The sequence below is a fragment of the Gossypium hirsutum genome, chromosome A12 (assembly GCF_007990345.1).
Source record: "Gossypium hirsutum isolate 1008001.06 chromosome A12, Gossypium_hirsutum_v2.1, whole genome shotgun sequence".
Taxonomy (NCBI): Eukaryota; Viridiplantae; Streptophyta; class Magnoliopsida; order Malvales; family Malvaceae; genus Gossypium; species Gossypium hirsutum.
This window is the reverse complement of record NC_053435.1, coordinates 79,249,557-79,263,767: the sequence shown is the minus strand read 5'-3', so window position 1 is coordinate 79,263,767 and position 14,211 is coordinate 79,249,557. Positions and strand designations below refer to the sequence as shown.

Here is a 14,211-nt window from a genome sequence, read left to right as displayed (position 1 = left end):
CAATTTTATCACTCGATCAGAATTTTATTTTAAAATAATTTGTACATTTAATTTTATTTATGGACACTTTATTATCTCAATCTATCATATATATTTGTACTATTAATAATATCCTTGATTGAGTTGGTACCACGAGTCAACCAGGGACCAACTCAATTAGAAAAAATTATAAAAATGTCTTTCCATGTTTAAAATATTTTATATTATTTACTTTAGTCTTTTTAATTTTAAAAAAACAATAAAAAGTATGAAAATTTTAGAATTTGAACCTATGAAAATTATATTGAGAAAATCTTAAATTTACCACTCAACTAAATTTTATTTTGATTATTTTATACGTTTTAATTTTATTATGCATATTTTATTTCCTCCATCAATTGTATACTCATACTATTAATAAAATCTCTGACTAAATTGATGTCTACACACTTACACTTATGCATGTGATAGAATTTTTAGTATTAATAATGTTATTGATTGAGTTGGTGTCACGAGTTAACTCGGCATCAACTCAAGATTGATGAGATATCATGATAAACAATTGTAATGCATTTACAATTCTTAATATGATATATTTGTATGTTTAAATTTCATTTTACTTAATTTTTTTTTTCATTTCATTCTCGTACATATTACATGTGTTATTATTAATTAATTTCAAACCATACGTTTTATTATTTATTAAATAATTTTTAAAGATCTCGTTATATTTTAAATACATAATTTCTATACATATATACATACGATAAAATTTCTGGGAGGAACTATAAGTATAAGTAGGTCCTAACATGATTTAATGATAGCTAGCATGTGTATGTTATATATCAAAAAGTCTCATGTGATTTGATAATGACCAAATTTTAGAGTGAAGTACAAAGTTATTTTAAGAGGTTAAAAACAAATAATAATTTTTGAAGGGATTAATAATTATTATATTAACTTGTAATTTCGATATAGATAAATTTATCATTTTTTGTGGGGGAGTAGTGTGATTTCGGAATGACTCACGTGCATATCTTGCCAAAGGAGCCACTCACTAAGTCATGATGGCTCACATGCATATCCCAACAAAGAATTTCCATTGTCCAAGATATTCCAATTGAATTATTCTCTTTTTTTTTCTCTTAAAGAAATATAAGAGCACGTTGAAATAAAGTTATTTTAACAATAAAATTCAATACTAAAATATTGTACTAATATTAAATCCATAAAATAAAGGGTTAAATAATTTTTCAATCCTTGAATTTGGCAATTTCTTTTACTAAATTTAGTAATTGTTCTTATATCGGAGCCTAAACTTTTTTTATCCAGGTTAGTCTCTGATATTTTCTTCAAAACTCCTAAAGTTTAGATCCCAATGTAAGAACAATAGTCAAATTTAGGGACTAACTTAGACAGAAAAAAGTTCACACCCTAATGCATAACTATTAATTTATGATATAATATATCATATTCAAATGTATGAAAAGTATAGGAATTTAAAACATATTTCAACCAGTATAATAGTAAACAATAATATATAATGTACTACTATTATATATAACTATTTTTATATTATAGATTGTAATTAAAAGTATAGTATTACATCATATTATAATGTTTATTCATTAATGCATATATAAACTATTAATATATTATATACTACATGATATGATATAACATTATATAATATAGTAGGAAGGCTAACTTTTAAATGTATTAAAAGTATAGATACTTAGAACATATTTCAACCAATATAATAATAAGCAATAATATATAATAATTGATATATAATGTACTACTATCGTACATAACTATTATTATATGATAGATTATAATAAAAAATATAATAATTAGTTTATTTTGAGTTTAGGTAATAATGAGTACATTATTTATTTGAGTTTGAGCTTAGTGTAGAAGTGTTCATGGGTAGGGTCGAGTTTGGCCCGAGCCTAAGCATATGTTTACCCAAGCCTATTTTAGACCCGTCCATATTAACTTTTTTATAAATATTTATATTATTTTAATTTATTGAAATTTTTTATATAGTCATTTAACATTATTTTAATATTTACATGAGAGTAATATTATATATTTAGTATAGGTTTATTATTTTAATGTGTTATAAATTACATCATATATAAAAATAACATAATATAAAGTATTATAAACTTAAAAATGGGATGGGACAGGCTTGGGCTTGAGGCTCAAGCCTTGAATGTTCAAATCCAAGCTCGACCTATATTTTAAACGGGCCTATCTTTTTTGCCCAAGCTCATTTTTCACGTCTAATATTTTTACTCAAACCCTCTCAAATTTTGAATGGGCCTTCGGGTTTGGGCAAGTAGCCCAGCCCATGAACAGGTCTAGCTTAGTGTAATATATTTGGGTTTTGGAATAAATATTTTCGAATATAAGTATTAAGTTTATAAATTTAATAAGAAAGATAAAAAATTATTCAATTGTCAATATAATATAATAATGATCAGTAAAAGATATTTTCGTTAATTCATATAATATTATAAAATAATAAATTATACCTACAATAAGCACTTTAATTCTTTTATATAAAATAGTTTTATTAAAGATATATAATTTATATTTTTTAAGGCAAATTTAAATTGTGTTTGTCATTGTATAAAAGTAAAATGAATTATTACATTGAAAATTAAAATATTTAACTTATAAAATTCAAAATTATCTAAATCAGTCAAAGCCTCTCCAGCTCGATCTAACCCCGAGAAAGCCCGAGTCCAAAAGCTGATCCAATCCCGAAAAAATTTGAGTCCAAAGTAAGCTCGCCCAAGCCCGCCTGTTCGCCAGCTCTAGATATGATTATTAGTGTCGGGATCGAAGGAAAAAACTATTTGGATTTTGGTTCATAGATTCATAATATTCAAAGCTATTTTATGAAGAAAATTCAACTGTAGAAGAGAAGTGAAATGTGAGGTTTTGATTGGTGCAAACAATCGAATAGAGAATGTTATATAACAACAATTTTAACAAATCAAAAACTTAAATAAAAACTTTCAGATAGTTCAATAATTATTTTGTATTTTTTTAAAAATAAATGACTAAAATGTAAACTTATTAATAATTTAATAACATTTGGTATAGTTTAGTCTTCCAAATTTAGTTTTTCTTCAATTTCTTTTGTTCTTTCTTGATTAAAAGAAATATGAACGCACGTTCAAAAAGTAGGAATATTTTACAGTAAAAAGCACTGTTGTGGTCAACCATAAGCACCCCAACACCCGGAATCATGGACCAAATAAATTGATAATTAGTACTTTATCAGCTATTTTTCGTCTCCCCAGGGTTTGGTATTTTTTTAATTTAATCCTTAAACTTTTTTTTATCCATAATAATCCTGAAATTTGGTAGCTTTTCCTAATTTAGACTTTGATTCTTAAACTTATTTCATTATACCTTAACAGAATTCGAATTTCGAGATTAAATTGAGAAAAAAAAAGTCAAAGTTAAGAACTAATATAACAAAAAATTTAAGAACCAAGTAAGAAAATTTACCCAACTTAGGGACTAAATATGACTTTATCCCTTTAACTTTAGGCTCCGTTTATTTCACTGAAAATGACTTCCAGAAAATGATTTCTGGAAAATGACTTACTTTTCTTAGATGAATTTGTGTAAAATATCTTCTTTTGTTTGACAGATTTTTTAAAAATATTTTATGAATTTTGTTTTCAATTAAACAAACATACATTCGAGACTTTCTTATCTTTTAATTGTTTAATTGAGTTTATTTTATATCTATAATTTTATATTTTTCATTATTTTTGCATATATTAAAAATATTTTGTTAAATCAGGTTCATTACAACATCATTTTTTAGTTGCATGATTACCAAATGAGTAATTTTTATTTAAAAATATGATATCAACAAAATTGACAAAAAATTTTAACAATGTCAACAATTGGACTTGATTTTCAAATCTAAAAATTAGAGGGATAAGTTCTTGAAAATAAAAGTACAGAGACTAAATTGTAAATTTGTGAAGAGTACATAGAAATTTATGACATATTTTAACATTTATACTACAAAACATTTACTATTAATATATTTATAATTGTAATAAATATTTATTATTATTTTTGGTGAATAATAAATATTTATTATTAAAATATTAATGTTGAATATTTTCAATAATATGTGATGAATATTATTTAAAATTATTATTTTTAAAATTTATTATTAAATAAAATTGAAATATTTATTATATGACTAAATATAAATAATTAAATAGGTATGTTTAATAATATTGAAAAATATAATATTTTATATTAATATTTTAATAATTTTAAATATTTTTAAAAATAAAATAAAAATTCTTATTAATATAATAATATTTTTAAATGTTTTTCAAAAGGGTAAGTTATTTTATAGGAAAAATGGCTTATTTTCCGTTGACATGTAAGTCATTTTCCGTTAGCTAAACTATTTTCTATGAAACAAACACAACAAAATATAAAAAATAATTTTTATAAAATCTTTTACAAATTGAGCCTTAAACTCCTATTTGATACTGACATCCTTGCTTCAAACTAGTACTACGATCGATCCTTACCTTATTGGGTTCTATTTGGCTACAAACATGGATAGCTTTATTATGGTCTAATTCTAGTTTTAATCACTCTATTCAATTGAAATTTGATATTTAATCCTTCTACTTTAGTTAATATCATAAAACACCACGTTATTTTAGTTATTGAGTTATATATGGCTATTGTTTGGGTCAAAATTAAAATTTCAAATTTCAAAAAATATATGTGTAAATTAAAAATAATTAAATCGATGAATAGAGTCTATATCAACAATTAATGCATATAAAGAGATTATCAACAAAATTTGACTTAAACGATCTAGCTATTACTGTTTGAGTTAAATTAAAATTTAAAAGCACATGAACTAAAATTGATCAAATTAGATAACAAGAGTTAAATCCCTAACTTACCTATAATATAAAGATTAATAGCAAAATTTGATCTAAAGAAATATTCTCAGACTTGATATCTTGAGTAAAAATTTAAAAGCCATAATGACAAATTTAGCAATCAATACTTACATCTTTTATCGATTTGACCATTATTTGTTTTTTAATTAAATTTGGCCATTAACCTTTTGAAAAGAGAAATTGCTTTTTATAACAAACATACTTACTAAAGCATTATTTTTTAACAATATTGGCGTGAGAATGTGTGTGGCAGTCTACTTGTACTTCATATTGACATGATACTATTCATCATATATGTCACACCAACAAATTATTTAAAAAATTCCAAAAATTAAAAAAAAAGTCATAAAAAAGTTCATAAAATTAAAAAAGTAGCATAAAACACGCGCAGATTACTATGTGCCATGTAATGTTTAAAAAGTTAATTTTTGTGTATTTTTGTTAAAAAATAAATTAACTATTTATAAAAGGTTGATAATCAAATTTAAAAATTTGTAGGAGATCTAGGACCAAATTTAGTTAAATACAATAAGGGTTAAATTCAGGGCCTTTTCCCAATGGTATAATTTGATTATAGGGCCTCTCAAATGTCAATTGTTCAATTTAGTCTCTTTTAGCTTTTATTTAAATAGAACAATTGCAATTTTGACCATTTTTAAAAGTTTAAATTTTAATTCAAGTCATTTTAATACAATTTTTCTAGCTTTGACCCCCTCAATTTTTTTTAGTTTTATCTCAGTTCCCCCATAGCATAACTCTTAGCTTTGTCCATGGCTTAAATTGATTAAAAAATATAAAAATTAAGAGCTAAATTTATCATTATGCTAATTTAAAATTGTCTTTGGTCCCTTCAACAAGCATACATCCAAATTTAAAGATCAAATTTGGGTTAAATTATTATTATTTTTTTTAAAAAAAAAGTAAAGGAGAATCCTTGCAGTTCATCTCAAGGATTTTGAACCACTATGGGACATAGGCAAATGGCTATTTCCAACTCACTGCAATGGGACTTCTAACTCTGTAATTACCAGAAACCCACACTAAGGATCCAAATGATGAGCCAGCTACCGTTTTGTTTCGACTCAGTCCAGTAAAACTCACTTCGTAACTCAGTTCCTCATTCAACTCAGTAAAACTCAAAACTTTAGGACTCACAATCACAGATACTCCTTTGGGTACTTCAACTGATACTTTGTATGTACTTTTTGGTATCCCAACATTTGTGACAGTCCTTTTGTATGTGAACGTAACATTCCGAGCCTTTTGTTTGAAATTCATAGCGAAAGACGGGTAATTCAAGTCACCGGGTTGCATCCTTCGTTCAGTCGGTGTACATTGATAACCTTCTTCGAACATGGATACTTGAGAATCGGAATAGTGCAAGCTACATAAGTAACTTATGTAATCCTCGGCGGTAATGTTGTATATTAAACCGGGATCGGTAGCTTTGATGGGATCGACATGACCCGAACCGATAGCAAAAGGTGCTGCCGAGGTGTAAAACGCGAGATCGGCTATTGGTTTTCCTTTGTTGTCTAATGTATATGCAGTTGTCATGAGTGCAGATTTGATTGCTGCTGGGGACCAATCTTTGTGCTTCGATTTAATCAGCGCGGCAATGCCACTAACGTGAGGGCATGACATCGATGTACCCGAGATTATGTTGAATAATACCCGTCTTTTGTCAGATTTAAGCCTGCTTGGGCTCGTTTCGGCCGGCCATGCTGCTAATATGTCGACTCCTGGTGCTGTTATATCTGGTTTGATCACGTCCGGTCCTACTAAATTAGGTCCTCGGGATGAAAATGCCGCGACTTTCGGTGCTTGGTTACCATACATTGTGCCTTTGAACACAATGGAAGCTGTTGGTGCCTTAGTTGTGTTCCAATACTTGATTACAGCTTTACTGGCTATGGCTCCTAGAAAAATGTCCGGCAAAACGTGCACCTCACTGGCAAGATCTTCACCTTCCGGGCTTAGTATTAAAATCCCAGCTCCGCCGGCCGATTTTACGGCCTCGCCTTTTTCGGTCCGTCGCACTATTCCTTGTTCACAAATCACAATCTTTCCTTTCACAAGCTTAGGATCAATTGACCCAGGGAGGCAATATTCAGCACCTAAATCCCCTGCTGTTTTGCCATACACAATTGGTAATCCCTTTAAGGCCTTACCAGTATAAAACGACGACCCTTCGAAAGTTTCTCCGTTTCCAAGTTCGATAATCGCCACGAAGCTTCGGTCCATAGTACTAGCCGCTACAGTCATGATCCATGGCGCGGTGTTAACCACGGTGTACGCGTCCGGTCCACTATTACCTGCACTAAAGGCAACGAAAATCCCACTTTTAAAAGCCAAATACGATGCAATAACAAGATAATCTTGCCAATAAGGCACGGCCTCGGACTCGGATCCTAACGAAAGTGTCAATACATCGACACCATCTTCAATAGCTTTCACCATAGCTGTTAAGATATCGACACTAGTACACCCCGGCCAACATACTTTATACGCCGCGATCCTCGCCGTGTACCTCATTCCGGTCGCCGTACCATTAGCTAAACCGAAAATATTCGCATTTTCGACAATGTCCCCACCGGCCGTCGAAGCCGTATGTGTGCCATGTCCGGATACATCTCTTGCGGATTTATATTCTTCCGTGTCATTGATTTTCCCACCAGCGGCTATATACCCGCCGTAGAAATAACGAGCACCGATTAGTTTTTTGTTACAATTGGACGGTGAGAATCTAGTGCCGTTTTCACAAACACCCTTCCATCTTTCCGGTACCGGAGACAACCCATGGTCTTGGAAGCTGACATGTTCCGGCCATATCCCACTATCCACCACGCCGATTATTACATCGGAATGTAAATTAGAACCACTCCATGGTCCTTTTTCACCTTTCATCCCTGTTAAGCCAAGAAACAATGGACTCCGAGTAGTGTGGAGGCTTAGCATTTTATTAGGTACCGCCGACATGAACCCGTCCATGTTTTTCAACGACTCTAACTGTTTACTAGACAGCCTTGCGGCGAAACCAAACAAGGCGGTCTCATAGGAATACAGTAGCTCCGGTGGTGTTGCTTCCGTGGAAGAAACATCAATTAAAGAATCAAGAACAGCTTGGTGCCATGGTTTTGTACTACTAACAAGGGAACTGTAAGTGTTTGGGATCTTTGTCTTGTCCATACGAACTATATAAGTTTGTTCATCGGCTGAAGCAGTTGAAATGGCGGCCATTAATGCTAGTAACAGCAACATCATTGCAGCATCAATGATCTTTATGACATCTGAAGAAAGAGAAACAAAAAGAAAGTAAATTTAACATCATAATTTCAAACATTGTTGCAGTTGAAATTAATCGAAGCTGGTTATGGCTACCAGACAGGGAAAAATATGCTAGGAATTAAACATGGAAGCAAAGAAAAAGTGTAATTACCAGTGATTTTCATGGCTACCATCAAAGCTTAAGATGATGAACAATGAGAACAGATTTGGAAAATATATAGAGATCATTACTAGGAAGGATCTTATAGACGAGGGCTAGTCTTGGAAGTAAGTTTAACGTCACAGGTTTTGGGTAGGCTAAATTATTGTAAAAAGAACATCCCTTCAACTAGTTTATTTTTTTGCTAAAGTAGTCTCCATATTTTATTTTATTTAAATAAATTTTTATCCACCAAAGTCTAGGCTCGAGTCTTGATGTTAACTTCTCAAGGGACGTAGATAAGAAGGTAGGTAAGGGGTTTAGTCCCTCTAAAATTTATAATTTATTTTTTATCACTTAAAGCAATTGTTGTCTCTAACTTTCCTTTCCCTAATTGTAACGTGATGTTTGTATTAAAAAAAGTAAATATTTTAGTTTAGTTTTAGTTCGATTAGTAGGGTATTGTTGTTAATGCAAGAAGATATGAGTTCGAGTGTGCTGAAGGTTGTTGGAACATTTTTAAATATTTATAGTGTTCCAATAACTATAAATGAATGAGTGTAATTAATCAAAAGATTATATTATTTGATTTTTTGAAAATGAATTATAACTATTTAAATAATATTGTTTGAATAGTTATAATTAAATGAATAATTATGTGTTTATTTTAAAGACATTATTATTCAGAAAGATACATATTGATGAAAGATGTCTCTATGAAGAGACATGAAAATTTTTATAAATAGGAATAAAATTTCATTTGGAAATCATACCAAAAAATTATAATATTCTTTCTTTCTTTCCTTCGTTTTCTAATATTATTAGATTATTCTTTATTTTCTAATATTATTAGATTATTCTATAAAGTATTACTGCAGAAATCCTTTATAGAAATTGAGTTTCTTGTCATACATTGTTCAGTGTGTAATGGGCTATTCTCGTCAGTGCAAAACACAAATATGTCATTGGCTTCATTGTATCCTCGAGGTTAATTTGCTTGGAACTCGTTTGCACACCGAAGATAGGTGCGGGCGAATATAACCTTAAAGATAGTGGCTTGATACACACCTTGAAGCCTTGTTCTATTTCTTCTTCTGTTCGAATTCCGTTTATGTGTTCGAGATTTTCCTCACCAGAGATTTGTACTAACAATTTTAAGGTTATATTTCATGATGACTACCACAACTCATGAAAGTGAAACACTAAGGGAGTTGACTTCTAACTTTGTCAAACTTGATCGGTTTGATGGTGGCAATTTTCGATGATGGTAGAAAAAGATGCACTTCTTATTATCAACTTTGAAGATTACTTATGTTTTGGATACTCCAAGACCTGACGAGATTGAAGATCATCATATCGAGTTAGATCTAATGTATGTTCTTTTAGTCGTAGATGGTTACTGATCACCATACTAATAATCGAATTATCACTTAGAGCTTACTACCCAAACCTAAAAAAAATAAAAAAATTAGCAGTCTAATAACTTAAATAAAAACGTTATTTTTATAGTTAATAGCAAGTGAGTAGACTAGAACAATTTGGACCATGAGTGCTCTTCAAATTGCAATAATGCAATGCAAAGGGCCAAATTTGTCATTTCCGTTGGATATAAGGATTTGATAAATGTTATCACTCTTCTTTTTCTCCTTTTCTTGAACAAAGTGTTTTTCACGTTGGCTAGTCATCATCACTTAATATAGAAATTCTTTTATTTTTACTTTTTTTTGAAAGACTTGACTTAGTCTACGGTTTGGTTTCACCCATACGTGCTTTATATATGCGAGTTTAATTATGCGTAATTAGTATAGTTTATCTTTTTAGACATTTGATAAAGTACGTTCATTTATAAACTTGTCGCATCTTCATCTCCTTGAGTTTTTAATAAACTTTGAAGTAGAGATGGAGTCAAAAAAATTACTTTAGAGGGGTACGGTAGAAATGAATCATAAATTATTCGGGTAGACAGTATGTAATTTTATCATTATATTAACATGTAATTTTGTAATAAAAAAAATAATTAATAAGCTAAATGGCAAATCTATCATTTTTGGGGCCAAGGCCATTACCTACCCATTTGCCTTCGTCCTTGGTTGGAAGACAAAATGTTCAGGCACACTAGCTCTAAGTAAACACCTCGCAAGTTTCTCTCACTAATGTAGAAAGGAAAAAAAAATGTGAATATTTAATGCATCGTCATCGAATGATAACATGACATACTATCATTGAATAAAATAAAAAATAGTAGAGGATTTATAATTAAATACTAAAACCCTATTCTAATATTTATAATTAATTGATATTTAATTATTTACAAAAATTGATAAATCATCCATATTATTTTTATTCTCTTTAATAATATATGTAATTATTCATCGATAATGTGTGAAATTTACACCTTAACCGTGATTAAAATTATTATCCAAAAAAATTTATTGAATTATTTTAAATAATTTTCAGTTCGTAGAACAACCATGCATTAAGTGGGAAGAGATCATCTTGCTTCAATCTGGAGGAGCCGGAAATATACCTACCGATTGTTAATCAATATATATAAAGTACTTTAATTAAGCTATCATTCTTTTTTTGTAGCTTTCCAATTAATTTTTTTCTTTTTAACTTTTTCTTAATATTTTATGGTTGAAGATGTATGAACACACGTTCAAAAAAGCAAGAATATTTTGCGGTAGAAATCACTTTTGTAGTCAATTATAAGTTCCACAAGAACCCTAATCATGGAGCAAATTAATTTATAATTTGTGCTTTATCAACTTTTTGTTTTCGTTTTCTAGCGTTCACACAAAGGAAATAACCAAGTTTAAAGTGGGTCGGGCTGGGTTCAGATAGTGTTAATGGATTTAGATCATTTTTTTTAAGTTTACTCTCGATTTAATTCGAAAAATAAGTTTACTTTTTACTCAAGCCTAGCCTGATTTAAAAAAAGTAAACTCGATTATGACCCAATCTGCTTATATTTAGTTTTTTTAGATTAATTTTTATTTAAAATTAATTTTTCTTAAAATATAATACACTAAATACACTAAAAAATGCTAAAATAGAAGTTTTCTAACACATTAAAAAGTATTTATATTAAAAAATACTACCATAATTATAATAAATATTTTATTGTATTAAATATAAATTTTAAAATTTTATATTTTGGGCTGGGTTATTTAGTTGGGTAAGTTTTTTATGGTCTTGGGCAATGGGTTAATTGTTATTGGATTAGTGATTTAATATAAATACATAATTATTATTTAATATATATAATTAATATAATATTTTTTATAGCATAATGTTTGAGTCGAGTTTGGGCCAAAAAATCTCGCCCAAGGCCTGACCCATATAGAAAACGTGTCTTAAATTTTACCCAAGCCCATTTTTCAAGCATTGTATTTTGTCCAAACCTTCCCAATTTTTGAACGGGTGGCCTAGCTCATGAGCAAGTTTACATTTAAGGTCACTAAACTATTTTAAGTTTATGCTTTGGTCACTCAACTTCAAAAAGTTACAAAATAGTCACTAAACTATTTAAAAGTTGTTACTTAAATCATTGGGTTGTTAAAATCATTGTTGTATGCCTTCTCCATTTGCACTGCTTGCACCAATAAAAAAAACTCTCATTTCCATTCTCTTTTTCAATTCATTTTTTTTATGAAACAATTTTGAATGTCACAAATTTGCAAACCAAAATCTTAACAACTTTTTTCTCCGATCTCCAACACTAACCATTAGATCGTGTAACGTCTTGAATAATTTATTTCTGTATCTATAAATTTTGACACAAAAATATCCATCTGCTTCAGTGGTTAAGTATTTTGGGTGTGTGTATGAGGTTTGGGGTTCAAGTCCCACACTTGCTAAATTTTGTTTTTTTTTTCTAATTCTAGCTTTACTCTTGCCAAGTGGGCTTATATAAAATTGTCTGTTATTTTATGTCATAATGAGCTTGCTGGTTTGAGTGGTAAGGGAATTAATGTGTTGAAGGTCTTGTGTTTGAATCCCTGCACGAGTGTGGATGTTATTTTTGGCTTGATTATGTGTTAGTGTTTCGGTAGAGTTGGGATTCTGAGGTGATTGTAGGTTAGTAGGTTAATGGGAGGAAAATAAGGGATATGGGGGATTTTTTTTTTATTTTCTTTTTGCTAATATTTTCTCTCTCCTCCAAAAAAATCTAACGTTAAAATTTCTTCTATTTTCCCCATTTCTGACTTTTTTTCTTTTCGGTAAATCATTGTTTTGCTCTTTTTCCTCGATTCTGTTGGTGGTTCTATCTTTTAATTATGCCATTGGTTTGTCCGGTTCTCTAATCGTTTGTAAGTAAAGCGTTATTTCCCTTTAACTTTTGATTTGGGATTTTAGCGACAACAATCTATAGCGATTGATTACTGGTGATTCGTGTTTAGGATCAGATTGTGGGGCAGGGATCATTCCAACGATTTAGTGCGCGTTAGAAGTGGTTATCGTCGGCGGTAAGTCAGTTTCATGTTGTCTCTTGTTGTCGAATTTGTTAATCAATCTGCCAAATCACTTTAGATACTTTGATTTTAGGTTTTGGAGGGCTCGGAAGTGGTTTCACATCAAAATCGTACCAGGTGTATACTCTTATGCTGAAAATCGAGTTTCGGCGAAAGTCGAACATGCAAACTATAGACACCACACAGGCGTGTGGTTGCCTGTGTGGATGGCTGTGTGCGAGACATGGTCGTGTGATCGATGAAGGCCTAACCGTGCGCAAGACACAGCCGTGTAGTTGTGTGAGTGTAGCTGTGTGGGCCACATTAGCTAGTCCAAGTTGGGCGTATGGGCCACACAGTTAAGGCCAATATGGGCATATGAGCCCAAGTTCAGAAATTTTTCCCAAGGTCACACAGGTCGTTCCGATCGACAATGGGCTTACCGTAGGGTTAGTAAGGGTTAACCAAACCCTAAATTATGTGATCTGTTAGTCTGGTATTCTGCTCTGAGTATGAAACTATTATACATGTCTGATTAGTCTGATATATTTATATATGTATGTGAGCATGTAAGCATGATAATTCTGATTTTATATATATGATTAGGGTGAGATTTGTATATATGGAGGAAGTGCTCTGTATGGCGTTCATTGCCTCTATTCTGATAGCTTGGTTGCACATTATCTGATATGTGTCGTAATTACACGATACGGTGTGTAGGAATGAGTGAGTGTTTTTAACCTCACATGGTGTGATGGGATAATCAGAGTTGGTGTGTAGAGGTTGGGGGTAGGATTCTGTATATCTGATCTGTGTATCTGTTTCTGTTATCTGAATCTATAAAGGACTTAAGTCCGAATCTAAATCTGAAATTGACTGTGTATGTGATGTTTGTATGAATAACATGTCTATTTCAGTTGGGTTACATATTAAGTTTACATAAACTCACTTCTCTTTGTCTATTTTGTTTAGGTAATGCACAGACTTAAGCAGATCGATGCAGCAGAGTCTTACGATGCTACTAGACTATGAACTAAATTTAAATAAAGGTTTTATTTATTTAAGGATTATTTTCTGGGAGTTTTGTATTAAATGGACTCTCTAGATTGTTGGTTTAATTTTTGGAATTTGGATTTCTCGTTCAATATTTTATTGGGACAACTAGTTAAAAACACGATTTTTACTAAAACAAAATTTTCCAGACTTATGAATGAGATTTTAAAAAAATTACGTTTTGAAAAATAAATCAATTAACTAACATTTTCGACAATAGATAAAAATGAATATGAGTTATTAAGCTGTAATAATTTAACGTAACAACTCCATTTTCAAAACTCGTTCCTTGTGACATCTCCGGATTCGATCATAAAGTCTAAAT

At 30.3% G+C, this 14,211-nt stretch overlaps 1 protein-coding gene across 1 annotated transcript; it reads right to left on the bottom strand.

The window, feature by feature from the left end:
- Positions 1-5,822: 5,822 nt before the first annotated feature.
- Positions 5,823-8,581, bottom strand: LOC107923560 (subtilisin-like protease SBT1.1). Its single transcript, XM_016853750.2, has 2 exons — positions 8,392-8,581; positions 5,823-8,242 (listed from the first exon to the last, which is right to left on the bottom strand). Exons 1-2 carry the CDS (start codon positions 8,411-8,413, stop codon positions 5,937-5,939), a joined length of 2,328 nt encoding a protein of 775 aa, XP_016709239.1. The 5' UTR covers positions 8,414-8,581; the 3' UTR covers positions 5,823-5,936.
- Between the last annotated feature and the right edge of the window lie 5,630 nt (positions 8,582-14,211).